General features: G+C 41.7%; 2 protein-coding genes across 2 annotated transcripts in view; one reads left to right on the top strand and one right to left on the bottom strand.

Annotated features, from left to right (window-relative positions):
* Window positions 1–27,849, top strand: part of LOC133000556 (synapsin-3-like) — an 84,133-nt gene that overhangs the window by 33,022 nt on the left and 23,262 nt on the right. The gene's annotated exons all lie outside the window — the stretch shown is intronic.
* LOC133001924 (metalloproteinase inhibitor 3-like) lies at window positions 31–16,721 on the bottom strand. Its single transcript, XM_061071640.1, has 5 exons — window positions 16,503–16,721; window positions 8,086–8,168; window positions 6,515–6,626; window positions 4,606–4,727; window positions 31–2,741 (listed from the first exon to the last, which is right to left on the bottom strand). The coding sequence occupies exons 1-5, from the start codon at window positions 16,630–16,632 to the stop codon at window positions 2,544–2,546; spliced, it is 645 nt and encodes a 214-aa protein (XP_060927623.1). The 5' UTR covers window positions 16,633–16,721; the 3' UTR covers window positions 31–2,543.

The raw sequence follows: 27,849 nt of genomic DNA on the forward strand, positions 1-27,849 counted from the left end.
TGGAAAAAAATCCACCACAGACCGGAGGCCCATTTTTCATTAAATCTTTATTATAAAAATATAAAACACAGAAATTAAGTCAAACATTTCTATAACCCCTACAAGGAACGCCCCCCACCCACACTTCAGGAATCAGTGTTTACAAACAAACTGTACACAGCTTCCATGATTTGAGGGTTGTTTTTTTTAAGGATCAGACTTGACCGAGTGTTTCTGTGTTAAGCAGACAGTATATTTACACAAACATGAACCACAGAAATAGCGACACAGATACACCACAGTGGGAGAAACAGCCTAAACACCATATTAAGTAACTGCATTGTGCAATGATGTAAAGCGTTTTCCCCTCAAAGGTCAACTTTCCTTTTTTCTCGAGACGTCTCAAAGACAAAACAACTGTCAAATGTTGTACAAGCTGATCAAAACCAAAGAAAACCGGTTTATTCAATTCTATATCAAAGAGAGGCTGATGAGTATTTTATTCAATAAGGAAAAAAAATGAGCTTAAGAATTAAATGTTGAGATTCTTTGAGATATTTTGTCAGAGCTCAATACTTAAGTAGCCAAATCAAAAAAGGTAGCCGATGTAGCCTAATCAGATATTTTACATTAATTTATATAACAGGCCAGTATTGGATTTTTATTTAGTATCAGATAAAAGTTGATCTTCCTCCTCTAACTGTGTTAGTTTCCTGTGATGGTCTTTTGTACACTCGAAACAACGGATGGAACATTCTTGTCAAGATGGAATGGCTATGAATACATGGACCTAGGATTAGTAGTTGACATTATGAGAAATCCACTTATTCGCTCAGATGAGAAGATTGATACCACCCTCATATTTGGCTGTTAGATCTGGAGCTGAAAGCTAGCTAGCTCAGATTGGCATAGACAAGAAACAAATCAGCTAGTGTGGCTCTTTTCAAGTTGTAAAATAAACAATACATAAGCATCTTTGAAGCTCACTGATTAATACATTACAAAACTGCAAGAAAAACAACATAGCGTCACGTCACAGTGCTAGCACATAATTCTGTCTCATCTCAACATTTACACATTGGAATTTGTACGACTTAAATGAAGTTGACTATAGTGTGATAATAAGCAAGCTCTAAAGATGCCACACGACAGATACTATCACTGTTGAACAGAAACAGGCCACTGGTTTCCTTTCTTTATACTACTGTAAGCTAATCTAACCAGCCAACATGAGTGTGGTATCCATCATGATGAACAGGTTGTTATTCCCTTTGAGGCAGATCTGTGTCTGGTAATGGAATGGACTGAAGGTACTGCACAGGAAAAATTTGGGAAAACTCCCAAGATGGGCACAGGTGAAGAACGAATTTAGAGACAGTATTGTTACTGTCATCTATATATATAATATATATATATAATATGAATGATGTCCATTTCAAATAGTTAAATACAAAAAGATTGAATATACACTTACAAAATAAATCATCTTCTGAAACCTCTGCTTATACTGTACTTTCATTGGATAGGTGAAGAGAACCACCAGTCAGGGGAACTTAAATCGAGCAAATAAAAACAATAAAAGTACCATGATATATAACTTGCAGATGCTGGTCCTTCATTCTGGACGATAACCCAGGCCGTGATTGTTGTCACAATGTAGTTTTGGCCTGTCACTATTCATATATATTTTTTGCAGATACACCACATGGTTAACGTGTATTCCATTAAACATAAATAAATGTATTACAGAGGTTTCAGCTGAGCTGATAGTTCATTTCTTTAGCTTATGTTATATACAGCAAAAAATAAAATCTCACCATCTCTGCGAGAAATGAGCTCTTCCCTGTGTAGCCACTGTAACAGACAGACATTTTGTAGCATTTTGCTGATATTCATCAGTGTTCATCAGAAAGACTGCTGTTTGTGACGTAACTGCAAAATGTGTTACGCCACAAACACTCAGGGAAACAGACACTATCATCTGTAAAGACACGTTACAGTAAAAAACCGAAGATAATCAATATACTTCAGTGTGAAACAATACCGTTTTCAAAAATTGTTTTGAAGCCAAAATAAGAGGTATAATTTTCAGGGATCTTACTTTTCACATTGGCCCTAAATCTGTTTTCTCAGTGAGACTCTTGGCTCTGGTCTCTGATGTGTTTTGTATCGCAGGTTCAGTTTAGTAGCAACAACTTTTCACCTCAAATATACATAATCGTCATTGCTGGTTGTACATTTCTCACTCTGTATATCCCAATTGAGGTTATTGGCTCTTCAACTGTCTTTTTGCCTTTTTAAACTGAACCCTAAAGAGACAGATCGTATCATGTGGGAAAACCATTAGAGAGTTCGAAAGGGCGATTTGTAAAACAAAAGAGGTATTGTTTTCTATCAGAAGTGCTACGAAACAGGCACTGTAATGGATTTGTTCTTTTCTCTCTTTTTTTGCCCTTTGAGGGGGGCAGTCACCCAGGCCAGTGAGCTTTAAGACTCCTGAAATACTCTGGGAAGGGACGGAGTCAGGGAGGCGACAGTGGGTTTCAGGCAGGGTGCGATTAGGCTCAGGGGTCGGTGGCATTGATGGTGGTTTTGTCACGGGAGGTCATGCCCCGGTACCAGCTGCAGTAGCCCTCCTTCTGCTGGATGCAGGCGTAGTGCCGGGACTGATAGCCGGAATTACCGAAGTGGGACAGCATGTCCGTCCATAGGCACTCGTTCTTTGAGGTCACAAAGCAAGGCAGGTAGCGGCAGGGCTTGATCTACAGACAGAGACAAAGGTATAGATTTAACCTTGAGGAAACAAAAACTGTGTACAGGCAACAACAAATATAGACTCAGTGAGCTTTAGCTTATAGTTGTCTATCTCTTTTTATCATGGCCCATTTTTTTTCTTGAATAGGATGATTAACACAGATAAGTACAAGAGTGAAAGAGAAGTTCTCGCATGAGAGAAAGATCTGCATTGTATGCCTCAACTGCAGCTGAAACTACGATGTCTGACCGTCTGCATGAATAGTAAAAACTTAATGGACCGTAGCCCGAGCACATAGCAAATGGCGCTGCACACACGAAGTTTGTAATTTTTGGGGGATCATGATGAAACAAATAAGAATTTAGGGCGCTGCCACAGTCCAACACTGGGTGAAAACTCCCCTACCAAAAACGAATAAGCATATTTCTCAAAATGAAGGACAATCCATTAGTGTTGCTGAATGACATGTGAGACTCCCTTAATGAACCACCTTCATGTGAATCTCACAACTGTACAAAAGAAAAGTTTGGATCATGAAGGAAAGAGTGTTCAGTATGCCTATGATTTGGCTGGAATGGTAAATGGTGAACATGCATTTAAAACATGAAATCATAAATGTTTTGCTTTTCCGCTTTTGCATTTAGTCATTTACTGCAACAGATTGGCAGATCAGGTGTCAAAAAGCAGCTATTGAAATAACTAATAGCAAATCAAGTAAGCAAATGCTCTGCTGTGAAATGTTAAATGATCGAAAGCCAGCTTCCTGAAGCACTGATGTTTTTGTAGTTTCTGAAGGATTTAGTTAGATGCGAATGAGCATGTACGGGTGCATTGCTCCCCCAGGTGCTCGCACAAAAAGCAGCTTCATGGATGAATGTGCAGCAGGAACTGACAGGAAGATCCAGAATGACAACTGCGAGAGGTGATGAACGGAGTCAAAGACTCATCGGCGGCAAAGAGCTGCACTTATCTGGATATGAATGCAACAGCAATTTCAATTAGAGGGCACTGTTCCCATTCTGGATGTTTTTGTCATAGTCTGCCCTCCACGCTTCAGAGCTGCTCAACATAACTTCCTAGTTTGAGTGCTTTTAATTTTTCTAAACAGTATGACACGCTTCCTGCTTTCCAGGGCATTAAACTTGAGGAGCAATGCGGAGGACGCGTGCGTTTAATGAGTGCAATGACGTTTATGCCTGTCTGTGCTCACGGACTCTCACGCTGACATCTCACTTGATTGAAGGGCCTCTCTGGATGCCTCTGGGCTGCTGCCATGTACACACTGAACACAGTATGCAGGCAGTGACCCAATCGGGGAACAAAACAGTCTCTCTGCTAATCCACTTATTCTGATAGGGGCCGATGGTGTTAGCAGATGTCCAGGACACTGCTGTACAGTAGGACGTTAAGCAGGCTGGTCAGCAGCTGCACAGCGGCAGGCTACGTGTTTGAGTCATATAAAACTGGGAATGAAGAGATTCCAGAGCTGTCATTTAATAACTGCCAAGGCTGACCTGAAACCAGTTTTCTCTCCATTTCTTTCTGTGCTTGTCCTCCATGATGGATAATGGTGGAAATTAGTCTCTTTGGACTGGTTATATTGCTCCAATGATATGTAACCATGAAGGTCATTTTTAGTGTTGCTCTCAGTCTCCATTTGATGTAGTAGTTAATCAGTAGCATTGTAGAGCCTGAACTGGTTTAACCCTTCACATAGAGTCACAGTAAATGTTAAAGCGTTTTCCTGCCTCTTATCAATGATAAGTTGACTTTATATCAGCAGTTTATTCTTTGTTGTTAGTTGTACAGCCTCCTCTTCCCGCCTCATCTTTCCTGTCCTCGCTGGACGTAGGTTTCTGGTTTGCACTCACCCTGCAGCTGCAGCCCAGCTGGTAGCGATGGTTGATCCCCTTCTTCTGAGCCAATGAGAGGCGGTCCCACTGCTCGTTGAAGTTGCACAGGCCGGTGTAGACCTTGCCGTTGTACACTCGACCTGAGGAAGCAAAGAATGAAAAGGATAAGTTCACGTGTTGAGTGTATGTGCCTTTTTTTTTAAATGACGGGATCCTATATCTAATGCTGGCATTGTGTAAAGAGTCATGAGATCCAACGGCATGAGGATGATTCAGCCTCTGGGGACCATGAATGTTTACAAACTTTCATAGCGATCTGCGATCCACACTAAACAATGAGATCATACTTCCACTCTTGTCTAATTTCATAATCCTTTGTATGTAACATAGGATAATATAAACACATTGCTCACGCAATCCAATTTGTTTATGTATGGTAAGACAACCTCACAGAGTAAGCCCATATTATACCAACACCCCTATTTCTGAATATCGAAAGGTCAGCAGACTTCTATTTTTAGCGCAGGACCTATTGCGGCTTACCGACTCCTGAGACAGGTGCAGCACAACAGCCCACGAGCACTCAGGAATATCATGATTTGTTGTCACCACACAGGAATTTGACATCTCGAAAATATGTGCTTCTTCGAACCCTTCCGCTCGCATCCCCTTACTGGGATTACAGGCGTCACTTGCGGGCTTATTACATGGTGTTGAGTGTTTGACATGCTCCTAAAATACTAATCAGGGCTGCAGCACTCAGAGCTTGATCAAAGCAGACTGAAGGAGCTCATTTCTTCCACCCTGGTGTGTTTAAATTGCTTGTAATGCAGTCCTGATCATATGCAGGACTTATTATAGATGCCCTGAGAGCAGCGAAAGACGTCTATGATGTCACACGCACCCAGGCTGCGTAAACATCGCCGTGGCTGCCTGGCAACGGCAGCTCGTTGCACTCGTATTGCGGGGTGTATGGCTGCAGTAGTTCTAGGTCGGGTCTTAGCAACGGTTACGTACACCAAGCACCGCAGGGTCCAAAGTAAACTGCACCTCCGTTGGAAATAGCAACTCATAAAATGCTTCTGGTGGAAAATGCCAGCCACTTCCTGCTATAGCTGTTAATTACAAGTTGTGTGTGAGAGAAAACACTCTCTGCTGTTCCTGGCTTGAGAAGCTGAAGGAAATGAGCGCATTTGCCTCCTTGCACGGTGGCATAGGTTATAAACAGGGGGAAAGTTTGTGTCACAGGACAACTGAAGACGTCCTTGGTGAGAAAAGGGTAGAGGGGATTTTGTTTTCAGAGTGGCTTGGGTTAAACCCTTTGAAAAACAAATGCGTACAGAAAAATGAATACCATAGAATGTATTATCTAGTTTAACAATCATGATTAAAGAAAAACAAACTTATACATCTATCAATTCAAGTGTCAGGTGGGTACATAGATTTGTGTACTCGCCAATGCCCCACCTGACATTTTCAGCAATATCCGAGGTCTTCCTGATGTGGTGACTGAATACAGGACCAGCCATTAACATTTAGATTTATTCTTCACCTGGGAAAAACATATCTGTTTTATTAACTTGGCTTGGTTTCCTGAACTGTCATATATATTCTAGGGTCGTCCTCGGTTAATGGAACTTTCTTTTTCATATATCAGAACTTGGGTCATGTCATAACAGGTGCTTGTATATGGGTTGATGATAATCTTTGTCTACGTATATACTACAACCACCTGTTATCTCACTGCAGTTCTCTACTGATGACACCCAAGCAAAACTCAATTCATTTAAAAAAAAGGGACATGGTGGACAGGTTCCGGAAAGGCAGGAAATTAATCTTGAGAATATTTTCCCACAGAGAGGTTGCGAAATGTAAACAAGTAGTTTTGCTTTGTGATAGATCCATTATTGAAAAACCATCATCTTACCTGTTATCAGGTACTGGTACTTGTTGATGTCAAACTTGACGCCGCACGAACTCTCAGAGGCGCTCGTGTAAATGTGCTGCACATGCTGGACTTTGTCAAATCCTTTGTACATCTGTAAGACATGAGAACCAAACATGGAATTATGTTGTGCCCCTCACCCTGCCACTGCAGCCTTTACTCAACATCACACATAAATAACGTGGAATGAAAACAGTGCCCCGACTTTATCAGATGACATTCCCCAAGGAAAGCCTCATGGGGAAAAGAGTATTAGACTCTGCCCATAACTAAATCATAGATAACATGATTATGTGTAATGTGCTGCGACTTTGATGCTGTTTGAGCAAGGCGTCAGGTCCATTTTGTCAACTCAGGTAGAGATAGAAGTCAGTGTTTGGCCTGAGAACTTTTATTTCAGTGTGATTTATTTGTCTGGGAACAACAGGAAATCCCTGTTTAGATTTGTCGCTCACAGAAAAACAGAACAAACTGTTACTCAGTGCCCAAACTGTGGAGGCGTGGTAAAGCTGAAGGCATTTGTCTCATAGGATTTAGAAAACCTCTGTATGCAGTATAAACCAACAGGCTGTAACACAAACATATAACCCAAGAGGTACAAAGGTCACATCTAATTCCGAGGATAATCCTTATAGTGGTGATCGGTGTGCTTCACTACCAAGAGGCCACTCAATGCCTTTATTATTGATTGTACAGATGCAGTGCACGACTGTGTTGCAATGTTTACACTCGAAGTGCAGAGTTTGGTTGAGCTCTAATGCCTGTAAGCCTGCTAATCCTCCGGCCTGGCTCCTGTCTGAGCAATGGGCCGATGTCGGCATCTGTCAGAATATGCAGCGTTATGTAAGAATACAGAGGAAGTGAAGAACGGGATTAGCATCCTGAACTGATTTTCAGCTGTCACACAGAAGCTGAGGGGAAAGACAGACGTCATTGTAGCTGAAGAGATTCTGCAACATTATATGTAAGAGTTTTAAAGTGAGACCAACCTCTTAAATGATAGAAAAATAAGTTTGTGTCTAATTACAGTAGAATTTATTTTTTTTCCCGAATCACAGATTTTGCCATCTGCAATTGTACCTGAAAATGTCCACTCACTATTAAAATGAAGCCTATTAAATAAGGGGCAATAACGAAAACCAAACCAAAAGTAAAGCTAATGTCTAATAAGGGCACTGTCTTACTAATGGATCCCTACAAGGTGATTACTACTGAATCATTGCAATAACATCAAAAAACAAACCACACCTCAAGTTTTACTGGGATGTTGAGCACTGAGCCTAAAAAAATGGCACCCCCAAATGGCGGTGGGCACTTTAAGCACATGATGTTAAAGAAATGTATTAATCAGTTGAACATCTTCTATCTTAATTAGTTTGACACAAAGGTACGCCCCTACATCACAACCTAACTTTGTGCAATCCAAAACATTAAGAACCTCACTGCCTTATCGCTCCAGGTAGATGAGTTAAAGTAGGATGAGAAGATTAATACCACTCTCAAACACTGTCTTTTTTTGCTTTAAATCCGAGGAATGGTGTCAACTCTCTCACCTTCATTTGCTTGACTGTGTAGCGCATCGTTCCAAAAGGTCCATCTCTCAGGATCTTCTTGCCCACAACTTTTGCACGAATCACTGTGAAGAGAGGATAAAAACTGATCAGAGCAAACTCCCGGATACCTTTGACATGTAACTCTGGGCTTTCCTCTGCGGGCCATCATATAATACACTGCCTCTGCCAGTAGGAGGCATTAGCAAACCCCCTGATAAATACCATTTCAGTACCATGTTGGCACCACAGTTAATCCGTTTATCCGATTTTCTGCATTACTTCCATTCGCCAATGAGGACCAATGGGGAAAATAAACACTAAAGGCCCTTTTCAGTTTGATACAGAAATTCAAGGGAAAGAGTAAGAGGCCTCCTCCGTGTACCGTGGAAGATCAAGATTTTTGGGATGACTGCTTCAAAGATGGTACTCGTAGCAGTTACAGGACGCTACATCCAGCTAGGTTTGGATTTCTGTCAGGTTATTATTCAGATAAAAAAGTAAAACGTGACACCAGTCAGTATTTTTGCTGATTAAAAAAAAACAACCTGAACATAGTCCTTAGAGGGAACAGGGTGCAGTGTGTGTGTCCTCTGTTTAAACAGGCTTCCCTCTATATTGGGATTAGGGCTCTGAAGATCTTATCTGCGTGCAGGACCCTCATGTTAATGCTGGCAAGGTGAAAACGCTCCGTGGTGACTTTGATTTGTTTGCTTTCACTCGTGTTGGGAGTAAGGGGGTTTATTGTGGAAGGCCAGGAGGGGGGAGTGTAGAAACGAGTGATAATTTGAGCCAGTGAATAGAGTCTAACCAGACGTGCGGGCCCTGCATAAGCGGTCAATCTTCTGTGAAGTTCACCTGCTGCCCACCGCCAACCAGCCACAGACACAACTAACACTGGCTGTGTTTGTTATCTTCTCCTCGTGGAATTTCCTTCCCACATTCTTTGGGGGCTCACATTCCCAGAAAGAAAAAAAAACGAGAAGCCTTTCATTCTTTTCAAGTGGAGAAAGAAGAAAATAGGCATGTGGCATCTTCTGTTTGGTCTATATTTGTCTAGCTGTCCTGCTTCCAGGCAAATGGAAATGGGAATGAAAACTCAAACAGGAAGCAGTTAAAGCATGACCACCCAAAAGAGGTGACCACAAATTTATTTTGGACACGAAGACCCTGCAATTCTAAATATAACACACAAATTCATATTTTCCGCCAGAATAAGGAGATTCAAAATATGTGGCCATTCAGGAGCTTTCCAAGAGAAATACAGCTTTCTTTATGTGGTCCATTTTCATTCATTTTGTTCACGTTAGGAATGGAAGTGCTAAGTGCCAGCAGCAGTGTTATCCACTTGTTGCATTTACTAATGACGTGTTCCACTGGTGTTCTTGAAGATATTTTATCATATCCATATATCTATATAGTGACTTTCACTTGCAGCTTTTCAATCATCACACAACCAAGGTAAATGCAGGTCATTTCAAGCTTCTTATTGTTAATGCTCTGTACTGACTCCCTGCTTGCCCTCCCCTTTATGACCTCTCACAGTAACTTGCTGCAGAACATTTGATCCATTAATCTGTCATCTATTTTAATATAAGGCGCTATTACCTGAGCGACCTTTAATAAATGTACCCAAAAGGGTATTTGACAGACATTTACCGCTGCAGTTATGGAGGGACTGGGGCACAATTACAAAGATATGTGCGATTCCCAAAACCTAGTTGCCTACTCTGCACTGACCTCTAAACCAGCCCTCAGGAGAAACAAATGTTTGCATTTGAAGGGCCAACGGGTCAGCTGATGCATCTGAAGTACATCCAGATAGGACCCCTCTTGTTGGACGGCAGCCACTAATTGGCCAGTGGTGGTGCCATCACCCAAAGGAATGTGTGAAGGGCCTCAGCTGCTCCAGAGACAGAGGATTTGTGTCATTCCCCCTGTAGTGACCCCATGACCTCCGCTCAGTAGTTATATTTACATACAACCGCATGGCTGCCTGCTCAAGTCAAAATGTCTTCATCAACAGTGTTTATGTCATCAAGTTTAAGACTAGGATCTGATCACCCTGGTTGAACTCGAAACTACGGACATATTGTGTATAAAGTCTTGTTTCTTCAGGTTATTCTACCATCAAGCAATATATCAACCAGTACCATAGCTATTAGCCATCTTTTACCAAGTCACTGTATAAGTTAATCTGTTCAACTTGAAGTGTTTTTACTCTCTGCCTAGTTTAAGGTTTAAGGCACCATTTAAGTCACCTGGCCCCCTTGCTAATCCAGAGGTTAATAAAGTTGAGTTGTAATATCCGTCAATTTCTCTCCGTCTTACTTTATTAAATGTGAGTTTGAATTACAGGCGAGTGCAATGACGCACAAGGATTCAAGGATCGGACATACATTTTCAGGAGTGGGAGGATTTATAAGTGATAAGAGAGGTAACCAGGGTCTGAAAAAAGAAAAAAATATTCATTTTCTCTCAGTATCTCTTGCCTTTAAGCAGGGGATTACACAAGCTCGAATGCTTCATCTTAAGGTGAGCATGTAATTTAGTTAACAGTTATTTCAGCCTACGTACAATGTGGCAAACTGCAGACATGACAAGAATAAGGTGACTCATTTGAGTGTGTGTGTGAGAAAGAGAGAGAGAGACAGCGAGGGAGAGAAAGCAAGCGAGGTGCAGGGTGGGTTACGGTGATTTTAGTATGCAGAAAGTGGTCCAAGTTTGAGGAGGCGAGTGGGAGGAAGAGGAATTCTCAGGACGACGTGCTACCACGCTCAAAAATAAACACTGAAACTGAATCCCAGCTGTAGAGCTGTGTGTCAGATGGAAAACGCTGGAGCATTAAGTCTGTAGAGTCCACTCACTGGTTGGTGAAATGCAAAGGCAGCTTATGAAGCATGACGTTTTTCAGCACCATCTCTGATGTGTCACAACCTCTTTTAGATTGTCAATAGCATTTGAATTCGGTCAGATTTAAAGTGACCAACCAATGAATATATTGCGGTTTAAAGTACAACAGGTAATAAGGTAAAGTCCAAAGATTAGATAACTGACCCTGCAATGTCAAGCTACATCCATACCACCACGTGTCAGTTTGAAAACTAGACCGATCTCTCTACACACAAGCATCTTGGCTCCATAACCGTTTTAACCCCCAACAATACAAACAAGCCTGAAAACAAATAACATGTGACCACTCGCGGACACTGGGCATTTGTGTGCCAGTGTAAACAAGAAGGTTGTTAGCTAGGCTACAAATGAGGAGCAGCAAAGGCAAAAAGTGAATTGAAGAATTAAACAGTTGTTCGCAAAGACAACAGGATCAGCAACGCTTGTAAATTATTATCCCTGTTGCATTCTACACTGGTAACTGAGGCTAATGCTGGTTGTTTTCTTCTGGAAGGGGGTAATGTGATAGGAGCCTGACGAGGCAGCAAAGACTACGTTGTGACTGTAAAGACCCAATCAGCAAGAGGTTGTTTCAAAGTAACGTTCCAACCATCAGGGCCAGGCTTATCCATAGCAGAGTTGATGTGTTTTCAAACAGAAAACGTGAATGGATGTAGCCACAGTTACACAAATATCCAGGTCGTCATCATAACCTTCAGTTTCCTTCCAGACTGAAGCCGTAACAGCAAAAACTTTGAGTTCAGTCACCATTTCTGATTCGGTGAATGAAAAAACTTACAAGGCCTTTTTTCCCATTCCTGTAGAAAAGAGGCATGGGAACCTTCAACCAACTAGTCATTAAAATTCAAGGGTCATGCTAGCGTACCTCAAAAATACCACTTGTCAAAGCTTAAATTGGTGCCTTTAGTCAGCTCTGACCAAAGTATTTAAGATGAATTGCTTCACAACAAACCTTGTCTGCAAATTAGTGAGTATCCATGAATTCTCCGGGGCAGAGTCACAACGAGAGTCACAACTGCTCTTTATATCTTGGTTTTTCTCACTCTCCCTCTCAGCTGCGTCTGCTTAAATGCCAGTCATGTCAAAAAATGTCCATAGTTGGATTGAAATGCTCTCCATTACTGCTCTTGGAAAAATGTGACTTCAGTTTCTGACAATTACAGGCAACCATTGATTCACGTGAATTCCTGATGTTGTATTTATCATGTTACTTTCACTGTGAAATGGCTCAAGGTCATAAATGACATAACACCTTTAAAAGCATAACCAATGGTAAGTAAATCCATGTTTTACGCCTCATTAGTAACTGGATTTCATGTGTGGGTGCTAGTCTGTTCCCCTGTGCTGGCCTCAAGTTTAAAACACTGGACCCAGGGCGGCTGTGTGGTCATCAGAGAAGGGAGGGATGGACTGGAGATCTGATACTCCCGGCTCAGGGGAAGAAATTCTAAACTTGTACGGAATCCAGAACCTTTGACATCTCGTTGTATTTTAACTCACTTTTGGGAAAACTAGGGATATCTGATCCATGCTTGCATAATGCATCGCATAACAGGAGTCCTGGCTTCACTCATGTCTTCATCTATCACCTGTTGATCTGCAGATGAATGGGCAGAGGGAGTATTGATTTAACTACTGTGCATAACTCATTAATAGTAATAGAGGGGGGATGTACTGGAACCAGGTCGTACATCACTCTGAACATGCTATGCTGTTTTACAAAGCTCCTCTATGCACAACAAAATAGACACAGCACGACAGAATCTGCTTTTGCAGCCTGATACTCAATCCCAAACCAAGCACAAACATATATCACGCTAATCCTCAGCAACTGACCTGGTTCACAGTGCAAGCATGTATAGGTTTGCTCCTATCACCCGAGCGCTTGGGAACAAGCGTTGTTAGGCAGCGATATTAAATCTCAGGGTCAAAGTTTACTGCCGGGCCTCTAATCTTGCCTTCGAACGGCTTTGGAAAAACAAGCGCCGCTCACTTCTCCTTGTGAATGGACCGCTTTTACACAGATGCCTAATAGCAGCCAACTAGGTCTCTGTTAAAGAAAGCAGCCGGATCGCTCACTGGTAATCAGGTATGTGACAAGCCGAAAAAGATTGGTCCAACATGATTGGAAAAGACTTTACCATGAGGATAAGATAACCCACTTGTAGTTCTCAGAATATAAACAACAAAAAGGACATTTTATCAGCAAATACTCAAATGGTTGCCAACAATACATTAACCGGGTAATGATCAATGGGTGACCCCAATTCATTCCTGGTCTCTTAAATGTGCCACCAACAAAATTAAGCAAAAGTACGACGTTAGAAATATATCAAGAAATGACAGCTGTCTGTTCTTAGAGCACTTTCATGTTCACCAATATTCCAATTTTTATTTTTTGTAATAGGACAGACTCAAATACCCCAATTTCCAGCCTTTTTACCCAATTATAATTCTTCCAGCAGCGTCCCTGCAAGTGATTATGGGCAAAGAAAACAAGAGCGAAACACTTTGAACTCAACTACAGGTTTAAAATTGGGAAGATTCAGAGCCTGTCTGCTTTGATGTTGACAGTGAGAATTACAGGGCTTCTCCCACACAGCATTAGCTTTTCAACTGTTTGCATTCCATGTCTGTACACATGTTTTATCTTGGCTTGGTGACACAAGCAGAAGTGCAGGTTTAAGGTAAAAGAAGGACATTAAATTGAAGGGGGGGCATTTAAGTAAATCACAGCTTCCTATGTAGATCTTAAAATTCTGGACTTCTTCAATGTCAGCATAGAAAAGTACAGGATTTGTAACAATCCTCACTTTGAATAACATCAAATATGAATGAAATTGTGGCAGGTTAAAGAATCTTACGAGCTGTGACCTCTGCGCTCTGCATCCAGCTGCTGTTGTAGAAGGGTTTCTAAAGTACAAGTGGGACCACAAGCATTCAAAGCGCACTTCACACTAAGCTGGGACCTTGGACATGGGATTTATGAGGCTCACAACTGATCACTGCATCCATTGAAGTCAGTCCCAGATTCTACACTGGGAAGTCTCAGCGGGTGCCAACATCATGAGCCAATCTGAAGATCTGAAGGACTATGAAAGGCATCGCACAAGTGTGCAGCATTCTCCCTCAGTCCAACCGGGTCACTTGGCTGAAGACGCACCCACAGGCCTGGTGATTAGGGTTTACCAAGGGGTTACACAAAGTGGTCCTTTTGGGTCCTTAGAGACACAATATCTTGCTCCTATTTTAGGGACTTCCTCATATAAAAGGTATAAGCTCCTCGCCTGAAGCTCTGCAGAGGATTCATTGCCACCATCATTGTCAGTTCTTGTACATAAAAGATAAAGGGAATGACTTTTTCCAACAAAGATGTCCTAGTTGCATCTACCAAATTTGGGCAAATGAAGTGTCCTTGTGAGAGTCGCATTTGACAAAGCCTTTGAACAAGGAAAGCCTTGTAGAGTGACTGTGATGCACTGAGTCTAGAAATAGGACACTGCTAATTAAAATATCATTTTCGAGGCATGTTGTTTCCTTTAAGTATTTCTTGTTGTTGCAGAGGGATAATTCTCAAGTGTAAATCAAATTACTGATCGCACGGTGGGGCAAAAGTTTTCAAACATAAGGTTATATTTTATGAAACAGTTCAACATATTAAGGGAAACAATTATTCACTGTCTTGCTTAGAGTTAGATAATAAGATTTATACCATTCTCATGCGTCGATGATACAGTCAGCAGCCTAGCATAGCATTAAGACTGGAAACATGTTGTTTCTAAAACCAACAAAGTCCACCTATAAGCTTACTAATTCAACATTAAACTAATAAGATTAAAGTTGTTAATTCATCATTTAGGGGTGGTAAAGTTGTTGTTTTTTCTGGAGAGACATGCTAGCTGTTTACTTGGAATTTAAGGTGGTCAAAACGTTCTCATCATTATGGAATTTGAAAAGAAATCGTCCTTATGTGTTTTTTTTGTAGGTTTATTTAACACAGAGAAAAAAAGTAAAGCATTTTTCATCGCTATCGGCCTCTGTTGGTGGCCAGTAGTAAATGCAGCATTGTGAATGTGTGCAGGGGTGTTACTGCAGAACTAGGGCTTCCCTTGTTGATCGACACTAGAAGGCAGGGTGAACACATGGGCTTACGCACATGGCCGTAGTGTGCGTGTGTGTGTGTGTTAGTGCACGTGCGCTCACTTTAGACTGAGGGATTATTGTTTAATGACGTGTCAGGATTTTAGAGAGCTGCATGATGGTTTCACATTTTTGGGTTAAATAATACTCGGACAAAATATCAGCTACGCACAAAAAACACTATTAGCTGTTGCCTTTGAAAAAGAGCATGTGTGGGTGAGTGTGTGTGTGTTCCTCTGCCATCACCCCACACAAACCTCCCTCCAGCCCCAAACCTGATGAAACCCTCAACCCATAAACAGCCTCTCTGCTTCCAGGGCAGATCAGATAATCCTCAAGTCTTTCCCAGTGTTATCTTAAAACACAGGTCAGGTGGCACTGGCTCTCCAGCCCTAAGCCACATCCCCAAGTTCATATTATTCTGGGGGAGTCAAAGAGAATAACCAAGCAGTAAAGCAAGCTATGTAAACCTCCTTCACCCGCTGTTGGCGAAGCAGAGGTCGTGCATATCTGATTTACAACTGGGCGGCTGTAAATACCAGACTGTGAAAGATAAATAAGCGACGTCTAAAGCAGCTAAACTGACTTTAGATCTTCTTATCGCTGCTGACTGTGCTTGCTCATTCCAACAGCCTGAAGACATTTTTAGTTGAACGTCTTTTACCAAAACTAAAAGGTATCACGAGCAAAAGCTCAAAATCCCCTACAAAGAGCTCAGTTTGAGGACCGAAAATAACCTCATGGTCAGAGGGACCCTGGAAGTGACAACAAGTGCCATGCTTCACTTCTCTGTGATGACCTCACAATCCTCTCAGCCTCAGCTCTCACACGCCACGGAAACTTGGTGCGTTGAAATGAGGAGAATCAGGTGGAGGAGCGAATAGGCTGGGGATTCCCAAATCTCTCCAATTTAAGAATAAAAAGCAAAAGGAACGTTTAGCTGCTGTAACAGCCATGACCTTCATAAACATCAGCAGCGTCCTTCTATGACCAATAATTGTGTTTATCCCAAATACGTCCAATAATTTGCCCTTGAGTACTTGTGTGGCGGAGAGAGCCATAATAATATCAAAATAGTATTCTGAGAAGCACACAAGCCACAGTAGCAATAGCTCTGGTAACATTTGAATGAAATGTATAGATCGCCCATTGATCTGAGGTGTTTTTAAAGTGGGGATCAAACGCAGAGATTTGGATGAAAACAAGCTTCACCAGCAGTCAGCTGATCGGACACTCGCCTCTGACTGGCAGCACTTTCACTCTCTCTCTCTCTCTGCACATGTGGGCTGAACCGACACCGGGCTCTTGTACAGCGGGTCGACACCATTCGATCATCATCACACACACACACACGCACACGCACTCACCTATCTCGGAGTTGCAGAACGCGTCCTGCGGGTGCGATGGTGCGCAGGAGCAGCCCTCCGTCAGCTGGTGGAGGTGCAGGCTGCTGCAGACGAGCAGCAGGCTGACGAGGTGCTGGAACACCGACTGCATCTCTGCGAACTTCCCCGCTCCTCTGTGCGTGCAGCTGGGATACACCGTGTGCGTGTGGAGTGGTCTCTGTGTAAAGTGTCCCGCGTCTCGTCTCTTCGCTGCTGCTGCTGCGTGTCTTCTCGCTCGGTCCGCGTACATATATGCGCGCCGCGCCGACGTGCACGCCCCCCTCCGCGCTCCTCTGCGGCTCGCGTGCGGTGGCGGCCAATCAGCGGCCGGCGATGCCCTCGGAATAATCACAGACTCTTTACTGGAAGTTTATCCTGCTCCAGCTTCGTTTCCTGGATTCAACAACAACAAAACGACTGTATATGTCTGCGAGGTGCAGAAATATAAACCTTCACGTTTTTTTTCCTGCCCCTGAAAAAAGTGGCAGTGACAGAAAGACTGGATATGGCTGGAGAAATATATGAGATTGCCCAGAATGCCTGGAAAAGAGACAGTGGAGCATAATGATTGAGAGGCGAGGAATTTTTCTTTTTTGTCAAAGTGGCTTAGACAATTAATTGATTATCAAACACAATGCAGATGACATTGATTTTGATCTGATAATTGGTTAATCGATTAATCATGTAGGCTCTCACACATTTTGAACCCCAGAAACCCATTTTTCTGATTACTTCAAACCAGATTATGGATTTGTTAAAAGCACTCTCAGTTTTCCAGACCCAGAAGTCTCCACTAGTCATGCGGCCCACCACGGGGCGGCTGTGGCTGAGGGGTAGAGTGGTCGTCCTCCAACCTGAAGGTCGGAGGTTCGATCCCCAGTTTGAACCATCTGCATGCCGAAGTGTCCTTGGGCAAGATGCTGAACCCTGAATGGCCCCACATAGAATAACTAAGTGCTGCGAATAGATGCACTGTATGAATGTGTGTGTGAATGTGAAACTGTACTGTAAAGTGCTTTGAGTGGTCATCATCAGACTAGAAAAGCAATATATAAATACAAATCCATTTACCATTTACCACCCTGACGCCCACTTAAATAATAGTACTTAATGAATATTGAATACAGGGTACAATGAGATTCCTTCAGTCTGCAGCAACAATCAGAAGCATCCAGATGACTGTTAATCCCTTAACTGTGAAAACTAATAGTGTGAATGTAAATTAAGGCTTTTGTTAGATATTTGTTTTAATATGTGTAAGCAGAACATCACTGAGTCTAAAGACCTGCAGCTGCTTACATTACATGGCCTCGCAGGCAGCACCTTCAGCTTCATTTAGTCAGATCTTACTCAGAAATTGCTTCACTCCAGTGCCCGTCAGTCAAATCAGCCAATTAAAGTCTCTTGTCTGCACTGCCTGAGATGGTTATAGACCTGAGTGGAGCTGCATTATAGCTGCAGAGTCTTATCTGCAGTGACTGACAGCGCTGAGTTGCCCCTATACTCACAGTTATATAACCAAGCCAGAAATAAATGGGTCGAGGAACTCTGACCCTTCATGAGCCTTCATTAGCAGTTATCTCATTTCAAAGAGCCTGCACAGCCTGATATAGACTTTGTTTTGTACTTGGCGTGGCGTTGACAAGTGTGTGCTTTAAATTTCGTTTTTAAGAAGTGTTTTTTGAATAAAAGTTGAAAAAGAAGACTATTTTCATATAAATATTATAATAAGAAATTTATTGATCACAATCTGAGTATTTGGTCCTTGTTTTACTGTAGGAAAGACAAAATGACACAGAAATCAATACTCCATTCCACTTTGTGTTTGTCCTTTCACTAGAAAAAATACACCAACATATTTCTGGATTCAGTCCAGAAGATGAGAACAGCAGGATATTTATTAACTGTGGAAGGTCATTATCATCATCATGGATCATTGGATGCATCTAAAAGTCAAAAGCGGAAATTAATCAGCTGTGTAGCCGTAGTTAACCAGTGATAATGCCCAGTCGGATATTATTTCAACCCCCACCCTGAAGTCTGCATCAACATATTTGTGACATTCCTTAGTTAGACAGTGGATTGGCATGCATGACATGGCGGACTTCTGTTTTCTTAGTGTCCAAAAGAGGCGATGAAATCAGGACAATTTAGAGTAATAGAGGCTGGTGAAAGGAGGGAATAATGACTCATGCATGAAGAGGTAAAACATCTCTGCATTCCTAACATTCTGCATATCCCAAAGATAACGGCATGAATCAAGCCAAGAGAAGGAAACCAACCAAATATGGAAAAAGTAATGTATAGACTGGGTGACAGGGTAAGGCCGGTTATATTCTCCATGTTTATTATCGTAACAAATCCTACAAAAATTAATAAGACCAAGAAAGAAGCTAAAGAAGAATAGCTAAGGTATACAGTACACAATCTTTTCTGAAAATGATTCACAACACATACACTACAGCACTGAGTGACTTCTTCTTTCCTTACAATGATCGTTGGAACTGTATTTTCTGATAGTGATCAGTGAATTTCAGGTCATATCGCCCCCTCCTACTTTGTTGACAATAAGAAAAGAGATAGAACAACACGTATCCTTTTAAAGGGGAATTTGTATGGTGGTAGCTGTGCATAGCATCCCTGCATCCATTTGTGTTTTTTTCCATTGATAATTACCCAGATGTGTAACTCTCTGTCATGTCCAGAGGTCCAGCAGCTACAGTGTATTTGCTCATTCATATATATGTAAGCACTATGAGCAGTTTACTCTTTCAACAGCTGTAATTTGTCCCCAATGCTCAACTATCATACAGAGAGAAATCCATCTTGACAGTTTTTGAGCACATACAAGAGCATAAAATAAACCAGATGTCATTGAAGCTAAATACACATTGGTCAGCCACAACATTAAAAGCACTTTCTGGTAATAAATGTTGTGGCCAATCAGTAACTAGATTAACTGTACTCTGTTTTATGCTGTTAGCCTCGCTAGCAGTGTGGCTCTAAGAGGGCTGATATCAGGCTGGGCAGTTGGTACATGTTTGTCAATTGCAGAGAAATCTTCTTAGGCCTTCATGGTCGCCAGAGGATGGATCCCACTGGTTTTGATAATCCCCTGGCTTTAACTGGAGTGCCACGATGATTTTGACATTTTTGTCAACTCTTGGATAGATTATCAAATGGTCTTGAAATTGTCATATTGGCTTATCTGTCCCAACAGACAAATCATGTTAACTTATTGATCACCTAAACCTTCCTCTAGTATCACTATCTTCACTTGTACAGTGAAGATAGTTGATTAAAAGGTGGTTTGGGACAATTTTATAATAATAAACACTTTCCCTTCTTTGCCTCACCACAAAGTTCTGTTCGCCATGTTTCTGTCTGTCTTGTGGCAGCTGTCCTCGCCGGAGAGATTTGAGCACAATCAGATACACGAGGTCTGTGTTTCTGTCCAACAACGAGGTCACTATGTTTGAAAATCGTGGCTAGACCAATAACAGTTTGGGCCACTGCATGCTCTACTTTTAACTATACCATCAAAAATGGGACAAGATGAAACGGAAGCCACTCTCCAGAATGATGCCGCTGTGTGTGTCACTACTATGACATAAAAGTCAGGACCCTTTTGGAAAGGATGTCACCAAACTAGGCCAGCATACTGTAAACATGATGCAGCCGCAAAGTGCATTTTATTTGAAAAAGTCCAATTATAGAAAAAGCCTTATTTTGAGTCTGGACAGCCGCTGGGGGAGGAGACAACTGCATTGTGTACTGGAGTCTTTAAGGCCTGCGTGATTCTGGGTTGACAAAAGGGAACAGGGGAGTGACTGAGAGGAAATACCTTTCATCCGACTGACAAGCTCCAAAAGAGTCACAGGAAGAGGCGAAATTTGAAAAGCTACAGCACCGCCGAGAGCTACGGTCACAGAGGGATAGCGTCCAGCCCTGACTCACCCACCGTTCACAGGCCATTTAAGTTAAGTGGGACAGACAGGATAACCCCTGCTCTGCAGCTCTGGGCTTTGAGGACAACGGCTTTTGGAAGTTGTGTCACAGGAGGAAAACATCGATTGGATGTTTCCTCGTCGTAGAGAGTTTTGAGGTTGCGAGGAGATCTCGTGGTTTGGCAGCGGGTCTCTCTCTCAACTTCCCGGGTGGCTGCTTTGACAGACAGGAAACACCTGTAGGCCACTGAATGAAAAACAGAATATTAGTAACTAAACAGTGGTCAGTGGGCTTTTTTAATGGGATTATTGGTAGAATAGAAGACTAGAAAAAGGGGAAAACCATGAAGTAGAAAATCTTTTGATTGTTGCTGGATCAAAAATCATCACAAACCATTTGAAGAAGAGAAAATCCATTCACTTAAAGCGCCCTTGAATGGATTTATTTCCTTCCTCAGACTTTACAAGTCTGGTGAAATCTTCAGAAGTCTGAGGAACAACCTTGTGCCTAAACCACCACTGACACCTGATTAACACAAAACCGAATCAGGAGCATTCAGAATTCAGAATCCAAAATTTGGATAATTGGAGGCTGAATGGTAAGAAGGTATATTATGCCTCTGTGAGACCTCTATTGGTTGTTTGGGTGACATTCTCATCTCCGCCCCAGTTGAAAAGGAAATAAAAAATCAAGTGGCGGAGCTTTCATTAATCATTCAGTCAGTCCAATCCACTGAACAGTTTGGCAGATGCTCACCCATTTTTAACTGTAGCATGTCTATCCTTGAATGTGGAGTCAAGACATCAGAGAGGGAAACACAAACATGGCCCTGACCCATGGTCCTGCTCACAACGGGACTCCCCCTGCAATAAAATATGATGAACGGTCAGTAACTTCCTCGTCCGGCGGGCCAAATGCAACCACAGCGCTCGCTGCTCAGACGCAGGGTCCCCCGCTGTACTCTACTGTACATATTTGGTGCATGAGCGGTCAGGAAACCCCACAAAATGACTATGTTGTATTACTGCATGAGACAATGAGACACCAGGCCTAACCATAAGCATGGGCACATGACAGCATGGAAATAGCTTTGACGAATTCCTTTAGGTTGAGAGAATGCCTAAACAGAGCCCGATACCAAGCGGTGGAAAATGTCTGTTTGGTTTGGTCCTATAATGATCCGACAAAATTCCTCTCAACCTAGGTCATCGTAGCATTTTTAACAATTCAAACAAAAGTAGAATGAGTTAAAAAAGGGAGAAGAAAACATTTTTACGTATGGAAATGACAAAATATGCAACCAAGACATTTGAATACATATGCAGCCAAATATGCAAAGCACCTAAAGCTCCAGTAATCAAAATGTAATATTAATGTATAAATGACTAATGTGTAATGTGAGAACTGTGTTTGCCCCATTAAATGCCTCAGACAGAGTTAATATAGAACTCATAAGCCGTTTTCAGACATGACCCACGGGTAAAATCTGGAGAATTGACTATTTATTTAAACATTTTTCGTCTGTCGTGTGTTATCATCATCAACCGCCCCACACATTGACTTCTTCTGGAATTGGAAAAACTCTGTAGAAACTGCGGAGCATCTCACTCTGATATTTGTGTTCACACAAACTGAAAGCAGCTATAGTAAACCTGGAACACATTCAGAAATCTGTAAATGGCCATTGTTTCCCTGAAACCTGGGCAGTGGAGGGAATATGTGTGTGGGAGAAGAAGAGAGAAAGTTAATTTAGGGAAGATGGTCGAGTGAGTCATCAGCAGGTCAGAGGTCAAGGGTGTTAACGGAGGGTCCACAGGATGTTGACGTCACACACTGGTGGGTGGAGGGACTCTGGCAGGTTTAAATTTAGAGATTACATCACACCACCAGGATACCCCTGTCCGTTTTTCCTTGTTGTCTATGGAGCAGACGTGCTGTCGTTTCATTCTGAAACCATTTACAGAGCTTTGTTATCTACCCATGATGTTTGGCAGGAAACTTAAGGCAATTAATGAGGTACAGTTTTATGAGTGAGTCATCTATCCTTTGCATACAGAAGAGCTAAGAATAGTTACTGTGTGGTAGGTGAAATGGGCCACAGAAATGACTGTTGTTCATTTAACATTTCCACTAAAACGAAGGGATTCCTCTGAGTTCTGTGGATTATGACAAGAAGGATTTCATGGATTTATACTGTTCAACCTCTTGATGGCTGACATGGCGCTGTGCTCAACTTGTTGTTGCGCTACATTGTAGTAATAGGGGCTGGTGTGTGAAGAACTGTGCCTCTTGTATAATGGATTTTGATGCTTTAAAGCTCTGCTCATGTTTTTTTTTAATTAACAATAGTTAATGTGTTTTATACGAAAGGTGTCATTCATAGTAACAAATCAGAAAATTATCAACCAACCCCACACGACTGTTAACCCTCAGTTCTTCCTACGGCCTACAATTTGAATGGGTTCACTCTTACAGTTCTTGTCCCAATTCCCAGCTGCTATAGAAGTTTTGAAAAATCCATTGTATAGCCGGGGTCCGGCACTACACAGCAAAGTTAGCAACTAGCTGAGAGGTTTTATCAAATAAAGAGGCAGATATCTCCCTCTGACGGAGGTCAAGACCAGAAGAGAACGAAGCACATGTTTCACGTAGTTACACAAAGTCAATGCTAAGACGCAAATAGATGCAAAGACAAGCGTCATTCGCTTCAATCTTTCAAGTGGAAATATTTTACATTGAGTAGAAAGAAAGCTTTTGTGATATGATATCGCAAAAGCCAATCAGCATTGAGAAAGAGACTCACTCGAGACAGGTCCTGGTACCGAGCAGAGCTAGCAGGTCATCAAACTGGCCACTGTTCAGCCTCAGGTGCTGCTGGAAATGCCAGTCATCCAGATGCAGCTCCTGGATGAGACAGTGGAATTCTGTGAGCTGTGTGCACCTCTGGATGGACCCACACAATGTCACTGGCTTCTCCAATATCACATCTTTGTGTAGATGCAACTTTCAACCAAAGATGTGTTTTTCTTCCATAGATTTTATTTCGAAGGCCCTGAAAAGGTCAAGGCAAATATTGTTCTGTAGTTTTACATCGAAAAAAGTCTGAAAGGTTAATTTGTGGAACAAAAATATACTGTATGTTATTCTTTCTTATCCTTTTGATAATCTTGTGTCTAGGGATCTCTCTCCAGTTAAGGAGCCACAGTTTTAGATCGCTAAAACATTTTGTATGTGTCTGTATTTGCTACGTTGTGGACCAAATAATAAGGAAAATACTTAAATCTCGATGGAGAGATCCCACATACTCCACCACTGTTTGTTTTTAGTTATGATAAACCGTTGTGGGGAGAAATCCCTTTAAACATTAGTCTTTTGGATGGCTCAGTATTTCTGTGGGTAGAGATGAACCTTCCCTGCAGCTGAGAGCACAGGGTGTTGGTTTTGTTGACCATAGCTGACCAGTGTTTGCTGTACAAACCACAGCAAGAAGTAAGTCATCCCAAGTGTATTTTTATGGCTGGAATCCCCCATTTACCAGACAAGAGACTCTACACAAACATTTATTCTCAGTGTGGAGACCCAGTCGCATTATGCAATTATTTTTCTAGCTGGTAAGAAGTGCATAATGATGTTTAGATAGCTTACAATAACAGCGTCTTTGTTCAGGGGATCCTGTCCCGGTATCTGAGTCATAATGTATCACAAACACTTGACTGACTGTTCTGTTTGATTTGCCTGAATTTCATTTGGAAATAAATAACTGCTGAACGAATGCAGACCCGAGAAAGACTACATAAAAGCTGCTTTCTTTTGAGGGACAGCCCTCCTCTGTGTGCTGTGATACAGAACTTACATCATGTCCACATGCCCCTGTAGTGTTGGAGCCCAACCTGAGGGTGGAGGCCCCCTTAGGAGTCAGAAGGCACATTGAAGGGGTTGCAAGATTCGTTCAGGACTAAGAAACAATGAAAATCAAAACTTTGTAACACAAAATTGCATTTATCTTACTTTATTTGTTCATCTATGCTTTTTATGGTAAAGGCAACACAACAGTTCAACAGTTGCTTGTATCCTCATTCAGAATTGTTTGTGATGTTACTGAAACATACAAACTGTGGTTTGAGGTGATAAAAGGATGTCATTAAAGACACTGTATCTTAAATTGACTAATTTCAACAATGTGTTGCCTAGTTGGGTCTAGGGCCAGGGTTGAACTGATTGCTTTTTTAGCATGGATAGTATAACAGTGTGGCCATTTATAACGCATTTAAAGTTGGCATTGACAAAACATGACGATCCATAACTCCTAAGCCGTAAAGCAAAAATCCTCTATTTCACAAGATTATATAATAGTCTTATCATCTGATTATTTCTAGAACAAGAGATTTTCAATTTGATTTCATGCAAAAACAAACAAGCATGTCCTTGAGTTTGCTTGTTCAAATTCCATTCCATTTCCGTACTCTATAAATTCTTCTAGATTTGGACCACTTTGACACATTTATTACAAAATATCCAGCAAACTACCAGCAGACTGCACTAGTGAGACAACACACTTGAATGAGCCTAACTCTGTCTTGAGTTTGCACAATTCATCCTTACACAAAGTCCAAAATAGTGTTCTCCAAAGTCCAGCAGTCAGCCAATCAGCAGGATTATCACCACGTGCATTTGCCCGCAAATACATATGAGGGATTATAAATTGCTATAAAAACATTTCGAAAGGATTGTACAGCCTGGTTGGTTTCAAGGTATTTTTTTTATAACCTGTGAAATTTTGTCGTGGCTGTAATGTTGCTGCAGTGTACTGCAGCGTTCCAACCATTCCTGCTGCTTGCACAGCCGGTATAAATAAAGATTAGGTTTGCCACTTCCAGCTGCTCCTAAACATCTTCCTCCTTGATGTTCCTCCTCCCTCCTCCCACTGTACCGGGTCTTAATTGAAAACAGTGGCGGTGCTGACATTTGGGCTGAGCCGTGGTATTCACTGTGCAGAAGCCCGCCTTTCCTTCCTCTGCTGTCAAAAAAGTTGCTGACACCTTTGGCCTCTTGTATCCTTTCATTTACTGAACCTTATAAGGAACACAGAGCAGGGAACATTTCTTAATACATTGTGTCTTAATGTTTCCGTCACGTATAACTTTTGAGTCAGTGCGACAACACCTCCTCCTTGGTCTCAAACCTCGGCCTTCTACTGTCAAAAATATTCATATAGTAAAATGAATTAAACTAAACTAATCGAATTTTTCTGTCCTGTTATATGTTTTCAGCCCTCTTCATTTTTTGTTTGTAAACAAGATTATAAGAAACCGAACAGATTTCCACAAAACTTGGTGGGAGCATGGGTCATATGGGAACCCATTACATTTTTGATGTGGATCCAGATCAGGGGCAGAGCCAAAACATATTTTTCAACATTTTAACCGTTTTCCCAGGGAATAATTCATGGATCTTAGCATATGGCACATTTAGGGAATTGATATGATTGAGTGTGTGAAATTTGATTCAGCCTGATTGAATTTAGGTGGACTGCTGGGCCTAAGTGGAGGTTTGAATCTGTGGATCTGTCTGTGTGTTTCAAGTGGGGAATGATGGTGTTACAGGTTTTGAAGACCTTTAATTGCCTCACATGACGTCACTCTCTTATACTCTCTTGGGGGGGTGCTCCGCGCATGTTGAAAACCTCCAGTCAGGTAAATTGAGTTTACAGTCAGCATGTTTTTAAGGCAGCTTGATACTAATTTTAATGAATGAGTTGAGTAATGTTTTTTGGCAACATTACATGAAACTGTGGCAAACCACCATCTAAACCCCAGTGTAATTTAACTTTAAGCAATCCATCTGCTCCATTAAATCCAGACTAATAACACATATTTCATATCTGATGAACATGTTAGACATCCAGCTGCCTGTATTTTCTATGGAAACAGGATATTGGGGTTGGAAACAATGCAGGACAGAATAATTCAAGAAAAGAGATAGTGTAGACATTTTCTTGGACATCACACGATCAGAGGGAACTAATTGTATGTATATGTGACCCTGACCTCTGACCTCCCTGCTTCTGCATGCGTGTTAAAAAATTTGAATTTCCCCTTCAACTTCCTATGTAGTATTATAATAATAACTCGACTTTCTGCCTGTTTTATACAAATGTATCTGTGCACGTTTCTCCCAGATGCGGGTTTGGATTATAATTTGTTTTGTCTGTATCACAAAGCCTGACTGAATGATTCCATAGGACAGAGGTTCCAAAACTGCGACTCATTTGTTCTCAGCCCTTTTTCCGAGACCTAATACTGAAGGAGACTCTGGAAAATGGGAAAGAAACATTGCTTTTCCTTTTAGACTGAGAGGAATGTGGCACTGTGTTGATGGTTTTCACAGGACTGGCTCGCCTGAAGCTCGGCTGCCCTTTTCTTTCTGAAGCAGGAATGTAGGTTAGTGAATTGATTAGCGCTAATAAGGCCTGTCAAGGTCCCTATTACAGCACGGCCGCAGAGAAGCTGGATTGAAATAGCTCCTCTTTAGTACAGTCTGGACATGTACTTAACACAGACTTTCAGACAAACCTGTGTTTATGTGAAATGAACTGGACTGGACACAAGTAGTGGCAGTGTTCTCTTATTAAATCATATAAGTTAAGCAGCTGTAATATTAACCACCTGGGAGATTACTGAGATATTACAAGTAATTCTCCCATGAGAGCACTTTCTGTTTGAATAATGTCGAAAATGCATAAAGGGAGATTTGTAGGTGCTGTAAGGTGACACTGTGTGCTGCATACATGTAAATGATAAATCGGCGTTTGTTCAGCAGTCGACACTTGCTTTTTGTAAATGCTTCAAACACACGATTCCAGAGGCCCACTGACACAGTGCCTGCAACTTTCTAGCGGGCTTAATAACTAGACACAATTGGCGATAACTACATCCAATCAGAGCACAGGACAGGGTGAAGGTCGTATAAAGAGGTGGAAACTCAGAGAAACCAGACGGTAAGTCAGGGTTTCTCCTGGTGAAACCTTGTTTAGTGTGTGACGCCCCCCTGGATCAAGGTCTGAGACAAGTGTAATGCCTTTTGTTAAATTGTTTACATTTGATTTGATTAGATATGGTTTCACATTGTAATTTAGGAAATGAACTAAATGTCACATGATATTTGTCCGTCCTATTGTTGTCAAATAAGTGGGCTGGATCTACCTGAAATCGATTGGTTGATACGAGGTCTGATGTGCCAAATGAACATCCTTGTCCTCTTGTTTCTTTTTCGTCTTCTATTGTTTATTATTGTCTGAACTTCTTGCAATTGGTCTAAATGTCCAATCTTTCCTTAAAACAGTGTTTTCACTCTGATCTTGATCGATCCCATCTATTTTGGT

Source organism: Limanda limanda, chromosome 1 (assembly GCF_963576545.1).
Source record: "Limanda limanda chromosome 1, fLimLim1.1, whole genome shotgun sequence".
Lineage (NCBI taxonomy): Eukaryota > Metazoa > Chordata > Actinopteri > Pleuronectiformes > Pleuronectidae > Limanda > Limanda limanda.